Source organism: Larus michahellis, chromosome 15 (assembly GCF_964199755.1).
Source record: "Larus michahellis chromosome 15, bLarMic1.1, whole genome shotgun sequence".
Taxonomy (NCBI): domain Eukaryota; kingdom Metazoa; phylum Chordata; class Aves; order Charadriiformes; family Laridae; genus Larus; species Larus michahellis.
In genome coordinates, this window is record NC_133910.1 from 13,090,268 (window position 1) to 13,104,679 (window position 14,412).

The 14,412-nt window shown below is 45.9% G+C and overlaps 2 protein-coding genes across 13 annotated transcripts in view; one reads left to right on the forward strand and one right to left on the reverse strand.

The window, feature by feature from the left end:
- The window catches only part of TSC1 (TSC complex subunit 1), a 52,654-nt gene that overhangs the window by 7,539 nt on the left and 30,703 nt on the right, over positions 1 to 14,412 (forward strand). The window lies entirely within an intron of this gene.
- GFI1B (growth factor independent 1B transcriptional repressor) lies at positions 2 to 12,842 on the reverse strand. 5 transcript variants are annotated; one of them, XM_074609302.1, is made up of 8 exons: positions 12,464 to 12,842; positions 9,131 to 9,296; positions 7,055 to 7,179; positions 5,374 to 5,520; positions 4,559 to 4,821; positions 4,150 to 4,287; positions 3,540 to 3,705; positions 2 to 3,163 (listed from the first exon to the last, which is right to left on the reverse strand). In XM_074609302.1, exons 3-8 carry the CDS (start codon positions 7,167 to 7,169, stop codon positions 2,985 to 2,987), a joined length of 1,008 nt encoding a protein of 335 aa, XP_074465403.1. In that variant the 5' UTR covers positions 7,170 to 7,179; positions 9,131 to 9,296; positions 12,464 to 12,842; the 3' UTR covers positions 2 to 2,984. The 5 variants fall into 5 exon arrangements, with proteins under 5 accessions (XP_074465403.1, XP_074465402.1, XP_074465404.1 ...); XM_074609301.1 differs by having other exon boundaries at positions 7,055 to 7,183; XM_074609303.1 differs by lacking the exon at positions 9,131 to 9,296.

Sequence of the window (14,412 nt, forward strand, 5' to 3'; positions counted from 1 at the left end):
GCTGACACTGTCTCCTCTGGTGTGACTGCTCTTCAGTAGCCTCTGGGCTCACCCCAATAGGGGTGAAAGCAGCTGCCTGGCCTAGAGTCCTGGGGAAACCAAAGACAGGCCTGGGGTGATCTGTGCTTTGTCAGGAGGGAGGAGCAGGCTGGAGGAGCGCAGCCTTAGGGCAGAAGACCCCAGCCGCCCGTTGAGGGTTATACCTCCTCCATCCCATGGAAATCCAAGATAGGAATGGAAATCTAATGGATACAGCAGCCCTTGTTCAGCAGGCTCAGGAGAACCAGCTGTCTGATTTGTTTTTATGAGTGGTTTTACAGGCAGTCTTGCCACGGTGCCGATCAGTGTGTGCCAGCACTTCCCTCCAGAATGGCCAAAATTGGGGCACTTCAGATGAGTCAGACACACCTGCCATCCCCAGGACACAGATGGGGAAGTCTGTGCTGGTGTGCCCATGTGTTTTGGGGCTGGAGGGTATTCGCTCCCAAGCAGCTTAGATGCTGACATGCTCTTTAAATATTTCTGTTCACAGATATGTGGAGGACGAGGGGGGTAACAATCACAGTTTGCATTTTTGGCAGCAGTTTTAATAATCTGAAATGACTTTGAGTAAGGCTTGTACATGCGTGAGTGTGTTCACATGTGTGTGTGAACCTGGTGTCACGGTCAGGACCTGGGGACCAGTTCCCTAAGGCCAGTTCTGTCACGGGTTATGCACCTCCCCTGGAGTCCCTGCCCTGACTGGGTTCTGGCATGAACCAGGAAAGGACAGCAGAGTTTTAATGGGGGGTTTGGTAACACCGTATCATCTGATGTGGTTGTACCTGCACAGCCCTCTTGCTCCTGTGTGGGGCTCTGCACTAGCCTGTCCCTGAAGATGAATGTCCCCTGATCCCAGGCTTTGAGCGTTGTTCACAGCTGTTCTGTAGCCAACAGGCCCCAGCTCCCCAAACTTTTCTTCTCTCACTTCAAAGTTTGGCACCCATGTTCCTGATGGGAGCCCCGTTCTGCACGTGAACTCCCATTTTGTTTTCCACTTGTGTGTGCTGGAACCCCAACATAGGAACTAACTTTATTGGGGCTACACTGTTGTTTCTTTCCCTTCTCCTTTTCCCCTCCATCCCCACTGCCTGCGTCTCCAGAGACAAGTATGAGCCTTTCTTGAAATGGATGTTTTTAACATGAAATACACTGTGTTAGCCCGGTTACTGAGAGGGAACAGATTTATCGGATAAATTCCAGCAGGCCTGTACATGTTGTCACTGTCTGGTATAGTGCAATAAAAATATACATTAGAATAAGTATAAATACATATTTACAGTGTACAAGTAAAGCCAGGAGTACAGACTCTGTTTTGAGCTTCCAGAATGCATATTAATGACTAACAACTGAGGCACAGCATAAAAGAGGGGCAAGTACATTTTAGGTCTTAGGAGAATAACTTTGGATTTACAGCAGTGTAACTGAGGGCAGGACAGAGCTCTTCTCCCCTGGCAGTAAATGAATTCTCCACTTGGACTGTTTCCTCTTTGCCTGCGATGGCAGCCTTCCTTCATAAGCATTTGGATAGTGCCACAGCCCGTTCTCCAGGCTACTGCCCACTGGTGTCACTGGCCAAGGCCACGTGTTCAGGGATGTAGCTATGGAGTGGGCTGTTTTCTGCTGCCATGCCCCACTTAACTGAAAGCCCTTATCTTTTTAATGCTATAATAATACTTTGTCCTTCCTCTCAAGAACTCCGGGGACTCTACAAACCTGAGTGAATGATTTCACATCCCCAGGAGGGGTGGAGAAATAAAAGCCCAGCGCAGTGATTTGCCAGAGGTTACACAGTGAGAACGTAGCAGAGCTTGGAGGGGAACTGGCTCTTCACTTGTTCCAGTGCTTTGCTTCAACCCCTAGACCTGGAAGAAGGAGGAAATACCACTGCTCTGTTTGTACAATATTTGTAAGGTACTTGCACACTATGCCAATGTGTACAGGCTCGGTCGCTTCCTCCTTTAAGAGAGTGGCTGGAAAGCAGAACTCTGGACCTTGACATTGATATCCAAGGGCCATTCCTGACCATACAGTGACACAGGATTGCCCAGCACAGTTCTAAGTCAGTATGTCCAGCATGCAGTGAAATATTGTGGGACATACCAACTCGGATTCCAAGAGCAGCTGGTCTCTCTGGCTTGCTACTGAGGCATGGGCTTTACTAGCTTATGCCTAGTGCTGTGGCGTGGCTCTTCCTGGAGCTTGCTTGGTTGCCACTAACCCAGGGATCTCTGCAGCACGGTGCATATGAGGAATACATTTAGAGACCCCTGTTATCAGTTAGGGATAGGAGCTGTTTTTTCAGTGTTTTCCTCCCACTCCAAGCTAAAAATACAGCACAGTTAACTTGTCATTTGATCACAGTAAATGCTTTGCTGAAAGAAAATTACTTTGGGTGCCTGTTGCCAGAACTTATGACCTGGACAAGTCTCTGCAGAAGCGCTGTCCAGGTTGAACACAACTCACTGAATACAATTTATTTGCATGCCCTAGTCTTATCTTCCTAACCATCAAAGCAGAACGTGGTTACGGCACTAGCTTGGCACAGATTGCTGCTGCCGCTAGCCCAGGAGTTCCCACCTCACTGCTGGTCAGTCTGATAAACCGGAGTCTGCACATGGTGTAAATCCAGAGCAATAGTGACCTTGGAGGAATTCCTCTGGATTTGCACTTGAGCAGCTGCTGTCAGATCTGGGCTGGTACTTGTTGTAATTGAAGAGTAAGAGTTCCCACAGGTTTCTTTGTCACCTACTGGGATGTGCAAGGCTCTGGGGTGCCAGAACACTAAAGTCAATGATGTGACTTTGCCAGTCCTCAGAAGATAGGACACTAGAGGGGCTTTATGAGGTGGGCAGCCCCATGGTGGATGGAGATGCTGGGGAGAGGCTTCTTCCCTGGAGCATGCACTGGCAGTGGGGGGTCCTGCAAAGACCTGGAGCCATCCCTCACTTGAGACTGTGTTGGGTCTCTCTGTGCCTCCGTAGATCCACCTTGCGCTGGAAGCCCTTGGCACAGAGCTCACAGCTGAAGGGCTTGAAGCCGGTGTGCTTGCGGCTGTGGGTGATGAGGTTGGAGCTCTGGCTGAAGGCTTTGCCGCATACCTGGCATTTGTGGGGCTTCTCCCCTGCAGGGCAGAGAAAATGGTAAGAAACACTTTAACAGACCAGGGAAGGGAGGTAGAAATGCCCTTTGGCAGACTCAGACCTGACTGGCATCAGCGTGCTGCCAGTCCAGCTGTCCTGTTAATGCATCTGCGATATGAGGGTGAGAAGAACCAGACTCAGTCCTCTCCAGCTGCGTGACCTATGCCCTGTCTGCATGCAGGGCTGGGTACTGCCATGACACGCACTGGAGGCTGGTCGATAACCACCTCTTTGTTGCACAGAGGAGGACGTGCTGTCTTATCCCTAGTCCAATATGTCTGTGTCTGGGGACTGTGTGTGCATCAACATGATGGACTCTAATTTGCATTTTTGTATTGGGAATATTTTGTTTCTTACCAGTGTGGATGTAAGTGTGTTTCTTCATATCTGACTTCTGGTGGAACCGCTTGCCACAGTATTGGCAGGGATAGGGCCGTGTGTCTGAATGGATCAGGAGATGAGTGGAGAGGGTGGAGGAACGCTTGAATGTCTTCCCACACATCTTGCACTCAAAACTTCTTTCCTGTTAGGGGAAGAAAATCATGGGATGTCTGTGGCTGCAAGACATATGACAGAGCTTGAAGAGTGTTGAGAATAGTAGATTTGATAAGCAAATCTCCTCAGCTCATGGACTGGTATGCTAGGTGCAGTACAAAGAGAATGTGGGGAGGGTTACTTATGGAAATGGGTTACATCTTGTGATCTAAACTCCTGGGCCCTTTACGAGGAGGCGAGGCACAGAAGAACCAGTAGCAAGATCCTCCCCTCCTACCCAAGGAATTCTCAAGGGCAGTCTGAGACTTGAGACCAAGATCTAGGAGCTCAGAAGACCATGTCATTGTTACTGGGTGCTACAGGAAAACCATCACGTTTGTAACCTAGAAACTGTCACTTCCCTTGTAATGGAGTAAGCAACAGCTAAGGTCCAAGCACTGGAGAGCTGGTTCTCTGGAAACATGCCACCCACCTGGGAGTGAATATTGGTGTGCTGCTCCAGGCTTACAGCGTGTCCAAAGGTTTTGCCACATACTTCACAAGCAAAGGGCCGGGTCCCACTGTGAGACCTTCGGACGTGGACCTCCAGCCCATGGGGAGTGGAGAATACCTGCAAAACAAAATGCCAGTGATTTTTTTGACATGAGGCAGCTGTGTCTCCACCTCGGTTTTCAATTCCTTCTTTTTATTTGATTCTTCCCTTTCATTGGTCATGTGAACTGCATCATTCCTAGCGCCCTTGTCCCCAGTCAGGAGAACAAACAGGTAGACATTTTAAGCTGCATGCATTGCACTTTGTCACGACCCAGTGAAACACTGACATGTGCAATGAAAATCACTCCAGGCCCTCCCCATCCCTGAGGTTCTTGTCTGACACACACCTTGTTGCACTTCACACAGTGGTAGGTCTCCATGTCCGAGGAGTAATGCATGCTGTAATCCAGAGGGGGCTCAGTGCTTGGCAGGAGGTGGCTTCCGTACAGGCTAACTGGATGCTCCAAGAGGGCTGACTGCATGGTGGAAGACATCTGCCGGTAGCTGTATGGCAAAGGGAAAGCATCCCAAGAAAAGCCGGTTTTGTAGAAGGTAGGGGTGCTTGTTGTGTTAGTGCAGTCTTTGATCTGCAGACCTGGGATGGCCATCTCTGAGTGTGCAAAGAAGAGGGAGAAGTGAGTGTCATGCCATTGCCTGCAGCTCGGCCCCAGTAAAAAAGCTCCCCAGGTACCATTCCCCCATTAAATGTCCTGCCTGACCTTAGGAGTTGCAGTTGTTAACTCCTCCTCTGATCCCCATACAAAGTTCCTATTATGACTTTGACTTCAGTCTGAGGAAATTTTACGGGAGAGGGGATGCTAAGAGAATGTTAACCACCCTACTAGCCCTCCTTCATGTGGTGTTTGAACAAGTATCATGGGCCACCCGCCTTGACCCATGGAGCACGGAATTGCATTAGTCCTTGAGATCTGGAGGCTCACTCGTTGGGAATCATAGGATCATCCTCCTGGAAGATGCTGATCTAGACCAGAATTGTAAAGGGAAATACAGAAGGCTCTTGATGAGCTCTGCCTGGGACAAGTTTGACCACTGATGTCAAAATAAGAGCTGCCATTTACTGAAAATCTGAACCCAGTTGTAGGGGCTCCATAAGCCAGCCCAGCCCTGATGTCTTTTGCAATTGTGGATTTGGATAGCAGACCTTGAGCTGAAGGGCCTGGCAGCATCCTGCTCAAGTACTGGACAGGGACGCTTTCTTCTTTCAGTTGAGATGGGTCCTTTTCTTGTTTTGGAACCACGCATTCTAGGTCCTGTTTCGTGATGTCCTCCGGTTTCTTGTCTCCTATGGCTGTAATGACACAGTAGAGTCACAGTTAGTTTATTCTGGCTGTTAAGAGAAGAGTCTATTGAGATGGGTTTGCACTTATGTATGAACTCATGCTTGGATATATGAGCCCGTGCTCAATTGCCTGAAGGAGTGCAGAGTGGCGCAATCAGCACGGCAATCAAGGTCTGTCCATTGCTGACAAAGGGAAATTCCAAGCAGGATGGGACAGACAAGGTAGAAGGGGGCAGGAAGAAATGATGGGACACTTGATACCATATATAGTTAGCTAAAATTAACCCTAGAAGGCCATATGTCTGTAAGAATTATTTCCCTATTTAAACCCATTTTAATTTGCGTGCGTAACTAACAATCACTAACTTATTAACCTCCCCACCCCTCTCCTAAGAGAGTTCAGTATTGTTAACCTGAATTTATGGACAGCCAAGTAGGGAAGCAGAGAGGGGAGGTAACTTCTTATGCAGTTGCAAAGGTGACCACAAAGCCTCGTCTCCTCCTGCCCACACTCCCATTTCTCCATGTTTGTCCCAGCCCTTAAAGAGACCAGCCAGCACTTATTTTAAGTAGACTTTATAGTAAGAATTTAAAATGGACAGAGGTTCAATACATGTGCCTCCTTTCTGCTGGAGATGGGACTGAGCTGCTGAAGGACAGTATTCATCTGTCGTCCAAACCTTCTTGTGTGCCAGAGAGACGCAACAAATGGCCAAAGGAAGATGGCAGGAATTTAAATGAAAATGTCCCCTTCCTTCTTTTTTATCAAACTTATCATAGGGCTGGACTCCAGTTTGATAGCCAAGGCTAGAACAAAGGGTAAGTTGATCCTAGATTTGAATAAAGAAAATTTGAATGGTGCCTGAAGGAAGAAGATAATTGCCCCGGCCCCGCTGCTGCATGAATGGCTGTGGGAGAGCAAGAACAGGAGCTGAGGGAGGACAGCAAGCACAGAGAAGCAGTGTTGGTTTGTGTCAATATAGAACGTAGCAGCCAGCCCTTCACCTGTGAGTGTGGAGGACTCCTTTCACAGTCAGTGTTAGGGTATCACTAGTATCTTCTCACTCTAGCTGTAACCTTCTTCCCTCGCACTGGGAGGAGATGGTAACACACTGAGGTAGGGAAGATGTAGGTCCAGAGAGAATGTGGACAGTGAACTTCACAACTGGACAGTAAACATGGAGATTGTGGGGGGGGAGAGCTGTGAGTGTGTAGAAGGCTGACAACCAAATGCAAGCTCTTTTCCCAACTGTCAGTTGCCTGAAGTTGCCCAAAAGCGACCAACTCCACACAGCAATCTTATATCTCAAATCTGCCCAGCAAGGAAACAAAAGGAGGATCTAAATTTGGTTTCAGTGAGAGTGTAGATTTGGCCTAGAGAAAGAGCGCACACAGTAGGGGATCAGTTTGTCCTCAGACTGACATCCCTGTGGGGAAGGCCGTAGTTGGTCTTAGCTCACTCATCCTACTCCCTTAGCTTGCCTACTCAATTATTGATTTGCCTTGGTGTATTCTTACAAGGCCAGTGGATGAATTGACTCACCAGTGAAGGGAGAGGTTATTGGATCCCACGTGAGTAATGGCAGGTCATCTTCCACAAAGCGGTGTTGATGATAGCTATGAGCCTTTTTGCTTTTCACCAAAAAGGAACGTGGCATTTTCCATTCACTGCCTGGGCAGAAACACAGAATAACGGCAGGTAAATCTCTGTGATTTATGGGGTAATTTCTCATTTGTTCCCGCAGTACATCAGCTCTGTATGCAACAGTGATGAGAATTAAAACCCTTCTACTGTGGAGACAGAGTTCATCTCAAAGGTCCCTCCACCCAGCTGACGGGCAGGGAATGCTTGCTTGAGTGTAGGTGCTTCATGGATCTCAACTCTGGGGAAAATACGTAGCTGTGGAGGGGGCTAAGCAAAATAACTTACTGCCAGATAGTCTCTGCCACTGAGTATAGAGATGGGAATGCAGTTTGAAGATGAGATTGCAGGTTACAGTACACCCCATAAGAATTCCACTTCATAACCTACCCCTAGGTTGAGGCAAAGGAATCCTGCTGTCTTCATATTGTAGGTGGAGAAATAGAGGCATGCTTAAATCGAGTGCTGTGTTACAGACCAAAACTCCTTCTGTGGCAACGATCCATCAGAACCCAGAATCTCTCTCTCGCAGCTCTCTGTCCTGGCTACAGGACATGGTGCATCTCCCACCTTACCCTCCCTGAGAGGACGCAGTGGGGACTGCAGGTTGGAGATCACCCCTTGGAGAAAGGGTCTGTCTTAGTGTTTGTACCACGCCTAGAAGAGCATAGTCCTAAGCCATGACACGGGCTCCTCTCTGAAACTGCTACACAAATAATAATTATAGAAATAACACCAATAATAGGAGGGATGCAGTGGAAAATCCCTGTAGCCATGATGTGTGGTGGGTTTCCTTCTTGTTGGCCATGGCTTGGTATTTTGTGTTCTGGCTTACAAACAGTCGAGCAGAGGCAGAGCAGAAGTGCTGGGTTACCTTTTGGATCCGTCTCAAATATCACAGACCGTTGAAATGACGGGTTAGGAACAAACATAAAATGATGAAATTTAATCACACCAAATTCTCTTGCAATGCATCTGTTATCTTTACTACCCAGAAGCCAGCCCGCCCTGTGCCCACTCCCCATGGCTAGTAACTGTCCTCATGTAGGCAGTATGACAACAGGCTCGATGCTGTCTACAGCAATATCAGCTGGCGCCTTATTTGCATATGTGTTTGCATTTTCCCTTGTAATTGTTCAGGATAGTAGCACTAAAAACAAATCTTGCTATATTTCATATGAAAAGTCAGCAGTAAATCCTGGCTCTCTGTTGATGGGAAAGTGCGTTATTAAGCCCTTTTTTTTCCTGAGAGCAGTTAAGTGTAGCCTCTTTATTTACTGAAAAACAACAAAGTTTGCTCCTGTAAAGTAGGAATGACCTGAAACGTCTGTGTAAGTCAGGACAGAGCAGTGTGGGCTCCTGGAATCCCAAACAGCCAGGGATGGAAAAGGACTGCTCCTTAAGGTCCAGAAGTGCCTGCAGCACCCCCTATGCTAAATGCAGTTACATAGCCCACTGGTGCTTTGTTTAAAGGTCCGAGGGCCACGTTTACAGTGGTGCCTGGGGCTGCAGGTACGTGTACGGTGGGATTCGCACAGCGAGGTGTGCTGTGGACAGGTGGATTGCCCACCCGCTCTTGCTCCCCAGCCCAGCTGCCTTTGGAAGTGCAGTTATAGCTGCTTTTCTTAATCTGATCCAGGATGCCCACTGCCTCTTCTATGACTTCAGGAATAACTCTTGGTGTCTCTAGCCATTTTTTCTTTTGAAATGACTCACCTGTTTTTCTTCATCTTTTTCCAAGAAATTTGCGTGTAACTTGAGATGAGTAAGAGAAAACAGTGGCTAAGAGTAGATTTGTTAATTTAATTTTAGAAAGAGGACAAAACTATACTGAGAATGAACCATAAGTATGCCCTTGAGGGAAGGGACGCTGAAGTACATTGCTGTAGTTACTCTTCTGTAACTCTCTAATGAGGTTCTTCCTAAGTATTGTAAAGTGTCTCTCTGCGTGGGAAAAGGCTGTGGGCACAGAAATACCTCCAGCTCGGTACGAACACGGGAGTGTTCTGCGATGGGCAGAATCCTTCTAGCAGTGTGCTCTGCTCAGCCCGTGCACCTCACATCCTAGCAGAAGTGCTCAGCTCAGAGGGTCCCCCTGATCTTGGTCAGTCCCGGATGGAGTATCTGTGCGTGGAGCCGCACTCTGCAATATAGACATGCCCCAAGTTAAAGTCCTGCCACAAGCTCTTTAGACATGGAATTTCCACTCATGTCAAAGGGATTTTCCCATGTGGTGGGGCAGGACTGTGCCCACAATGGAGGGTATTCATACCAGCAAGCTTTAGACATCTGATTTCTCTGCCTGAATTAACCAGTTAGTTTCCCTGGGCTTCTTCCACCGCGGAGGAAGAGGCTCCGTCAGCAGGTAACTCTGAATGCAGGGCAAAAGCCCGCACCCAGCAGTGCCTGCTGGAAGAGTCCCTCTGCCCACCGCCTAGAGAACCCCATGGCATTCGCCCGACAGCTTCCAAGGCCAGTTAGAGGACTGGAGATGGGTGGCATAAGCAATCTTGAAGTGTTTTATGGTAGTACCCACACACTAAGTACATGAACCCACCGCCTACAGCCCCTCTTTTCTGATGGCGGGTGAAAGTAGAGGCACGTGAATCAATGGGATTTTTCTGGATGTGTTTGCCTCAGCCTATGTAAAAGTCAAATTTGGTCCAGTATCTTGCCTGCTGATAAGAGCCTCTACTGAGCCCAACGATCTTTAAAGCACTACTGAACGTTACAAAAGGAAGTTACCTTCCCCCACCCCATTTTACAGAGAAAACAGGAACTGGGAGCCCAAAGCATAGTTAATTAACAACTGCATTGAACTGTCTTTGTGATTCACACAACCAGGTTCGAGGAAAGCTGGAAGCACAGATTGTGAGAGAGAAAATACTATCTCTCCTTAAAACTTAAGATTATCAATAGCGAGTGATCAGATGCTACTAATGGCTAACTATATTTCACAGGGAAAGTAGCGCTACAGACAACAGACTCCACTACGTCTTAAAGTCGTTGAAGCTTCCGACAGAATTTAGCTTCAACCTTTTGCTAAAAATTAAAATTCATTTTTATGGCATCTGTTCTTGCCAGCACCTGTGGCAGTGGTTTCTACCTCGAGTGGCAAGTGCACAAGGGAGTTCATTGCTTGGGCAGGAGTGCCTACTCAAAATGCAAGTGTCGTGGCGCTTTTTGGATTCAATACTGAATATAAAATCAGTAACCGGCTAGAATTGACATTCTTATTTGTTTGCCACTCATGTAGCTGCACAATAATGTAGTAATCTGCCCTGAGGAAAAGACAGCCAAAAGGACCCAAGGGAAAAAAAACCTGCTTCGCTATTTTGTGTACCTAACTTGAAGCACCCTGGAAGGGCTTCTTTTACCAGCCATAAATTCCCCCGTCAGATCTGAAAGCAGACCCAGCATTCGTGGGTTCCCCTCCTACGTTCAGACTCAAAGTTCCTTCATCCTTGGTGATGCTCCCTGGTGATTGTGCAGTGTATCACACGTAAAACTGGAATGTAATACCGGAACACTGGAGATAGTGCAAGAACCAAATTAAAAGGGTTTTTGTTTTTACAGGGTGGTTTATGACTTTAGGATCCTAATTTCACTTGATCTTATGTTCCTCGTGAAGCCCCAACTCCCACTTCACTGCACGGCAGCCCACAGTACCCAAAAATACAGGATTGGGTCCTTTGATACAGTTTCGAAGAAAACTGTATTCTTGATGAACGCGATTATGGAGGTGTTCTCTCTGGTTCCTTCAGAGACGATTCAGAACACAAACCACCATAGTTAGGACAGGTGTTTGCAGGGTTGTGCCACGCTGAATCAAGAACCCAATTTTTCAGCGTAAGTTCCATTCTAAAGCTGACTTTCATTTTCCTCTAAATTCAAGTAATCCTGTTTTCAAATTTAGAAGGTTAATTGAAGAGGTGAAACCCTTTTTCCCACTATACTCAGTGAAATACTTAATTTGAACTTAAAATTGATATATGTCTTCATATAAGTTGATGAGTGTCCAAAATGTTAGGCTAAAGAGGCTTATTTCCTCCCCATTGCTTAATTTGTATTTAAATCTTAATATTGCTTTCCAGCAAAAGTGAAGCTTCCAAAAATAAAGAATAGTTTGTTTTTCAGAAAACCACATTTTTGAAGAAAAAAGAAAAGCACAAAACAGAACACAACCTTTAAGAGCCCAAATGAAACAAGAGGTTTTATGGACTCCTGGCTCTTTAAATATAGAATCATATTCAAAATGAATTTCAGTTCTTTACAACAAAATTAATCGTGTCTTCACTAGTCCACCCTTGCAAATATAATGTACTTGGGGCAAGTAATTTGAATGCGGCTTTTTTAGTGGAAAAATGAGCAGAACATTTTTCATTCTTGCAGTAAAACTGGACAAATGGACATTATGGCAGGGATTTAAAATTATGGTGGAAATCTTGTCCAAGAAGTGGAAGGGAAATGCTTGTACATCTGTAGTATCTAGCAAAAATGTTTATAATTGCAGCGTTTCTTCTTTAGAAAGCTCATTTAGCTCCTAGTGATGTTGGGAATGCCACTGGCTTTAGCAAACTTTGCCTTAGGCTTCCATGGATAAATAGATTTATATAGTGCAATCTAACAAATTCCATGTCCCCTTAATATATACATGCACTTACTGTGTGAACTTGCAAATCATTTCTTTTCCTGCTAAATGTATTGAATCAATCTGGTGGTATATGAGAAGCGTCTATAAATAGCTAATTCCATATGCTAAAAATTGTTACGCTAATCAGCATATACTTAGAAAGGACGGGAAAATAATAAAATAAAAGATAGGTTTGAAGCAAAAACCCTGGACAGACTTCTCATCTAGCAAAATTGATCAATTTAAGTCAGCTGAGGTGTGCCGTTTTCTGAATTTAAAGGTCTGGCCCTGTAAAAGAGCAATTAAATGAAAATACAGTACCCCCTCTCCTCAGTGCCCAAGTACAAAGTCTACATCTGGAAACTGCTCCTGCTGCACGGAGCTTGCTGGGACGCAGGCATCCCAGACCATTGTCACATCTTTTATATTTTGTTCTACTATTACCATTTTCACATGTGAGAGTGAAGTAAGTATATGGTATATAAATTTAAAAGGTTTGACTCATTTGAATTAAGTGAATCATTATCATAAAGGAATCCCCAGGACAAGTGACTTACGCAGTGGAATGTTATGTATTTGCAACCACAAGCAAAGAAGAAGAGAAAGCTTAGAAAAACACATCAGAGAAATGAGAAAAACAATGAAATTAAAAGTCTTTAAAAGAATAAATCAATCACCTGTTTGGGGGACTTTGCTTTACTGGATTCGCCTGGAAATCTCCCCAGACAAACGAGTCGTCGTCTTCTCTCTGGACTCCTCTTCCACTTTTTCACTGAGTCGCAGTCTGCTGAAATAGATACTTCTCCTTTTTTCTCTCTGTTTTTTTGCCCCTGTTCCCCTCCCTGATTTTTCAATCAGATTATTTGTGTCAAAATCTGGCGGTGAAGAAACAGCCAATAGGGAAGCAGAGCCCAGAAAGTATTTGCTTATCAAAACTTTCCAGGACTTTGAAAACTTGAAGAGAATTCACGATGCCCAGCTCGAAACCCTAGGGGCAGCACCCTTCGCTTTCTGGGGCAGCTTCGCCTTCTGCAGGAATACTCCTCTGTCATATTGACAAAGAGCATGACACAGGGAAATAATGTACCAAGCCAGCATTTGTTATTTTGCCTTGTCTTTTTTTTTTTTTTTAAAAAAAGCTCTTAAGAAACCTGTATTTTTACACACATTCATCCACGCATCGTATCTTTCACAAACAGACACACCATCTGTCTCACATACACACACTCACACACTTCAGTCTCATAAACAAAACCATCTAGCACATATGCACAAAATTACTCCAGAATGGATCTTTTATCTCTCCAATTTCCAAGGAAAAAGGAATAAATACTTGCACAGTAATAACTGAAAAAGATGTGTGTTAATCAGCCTTCATTTTCCTAGGCATATGTGTGTGCAATCCACACGTATTTTAGGCATTGCCCTATCTATATACAGCTGTATATAGGATATAAATATAGATTTAAGAAAGCTCATTAAGCAAGCTCATTAACAAGCATCCTTGCAAAAAGCTCTTCAAGAGCAATAATAAGAATTTGCACTTCTATCGCTTGCTTTCAAAAAAGGTTTGAAAATGGGTTTGCAAATGTGAAATAATTGAGTGCCAACCCCCCCTGTAGCGGCAGGGTGGAAGGAGGGAGAATGAAGCCAAGTGACTTTTCTCAGATCACCCAGTTGTTGTGTAGCAGAGGTGGGAGCAGGAGCTGGAGAGCAGTGATTTTCTTTTGAGAATCCTTGGATGAGACGTGGGGACAAACACGGAGAGCTGATCTCCCCAAATGGTAGGAGTGGGGAATAACTCCTTGATTTCACCTATTCTCTGATTTTCATAATCTTCCTGACTGTGCAAGTGCACAGTGGCACGAGCTGTATGTGCCCTTGGTTATTCCCTCCTGCACTTAGAGCACACTCTGTGCATGGCTGGAAGTGGGAAGCAAAGGTGCCTTCCCAGGAGTGTATAATTTAAGATAAAAATAAGCATGCACCCAGCCCTCGAGTGCCAAGCACTGGGACACCGCCACCAAAGAAATGCATTTGTATCCTGGGTTTTTTCTCCTCACTGTGAGCTTTCAAATGCATTTCACTCTTTTCTACAGTTGGTTGCACTAAACCAGGACTCGGTTTGGCCCCTTTTCCCACTGCGGCTCAGTGTAGGAAGAGCACCAGGAACAAATAACCTTCTTTGTGCCCTGCAACGGGGTGGGCGGTGGGTGACGCTGCCCTGATGGAACAAGTGTGGTCCACAAACCCTTCAGATTCATAGCGGAGGTATTTTGTATCTCGCCGTGGCACGTGGCGGTGCCAGGCGTGCTGGTCCCAGCGCTCTCTCCCTGGACAGCCACAAGTCACAGCTCTTGTGATCGCACCCTGTCATTGCCCCATGGCACCGGGCAGGCCACGGGTTTGATGCAACTTGGAGACAGAAGTGTAGATTTCACCCACATTGAGAAAGATTCAGATTTTGATCTTAACCCATCTGTCATTTACTGAACGTAATTAATTCTTGTTGTTTACAGAAGCAAACAATCCCCTTTCCTTCTCCCTCCTCCCCTCCTTATTTATCTAGCTGGGTTTTGCATGAAAGAAACGTTCCCAAGGCATTGTGCTAGCAAGCTGATTTGCA

Excerpts from the sequence above, each read along its gene's own strand:
- GFI1B (XM_074609303.1), bottom strand. The coding sequence starts at position 7,169 with ATGCCACGTTCCTTTTTGGTGAAAAGCAAAAAGGCTCATAGCTATCAT. Across the intron at positions 3,706-4,149 it reads ACACCAATATTCACTCCCAG|GAAAGAAGTTTTGAGTGCAA; the intron begins GTGGGTGGCATG and ends TTCCCCTAACAG. Across the intron at positions 3,164-3,539 it reads ACACACTTACATCCACACTG|GGGAGAAGCCCCACAAATGC; the intron begins GTAAGAAACAAA and ends TCTGCCCTGCAG.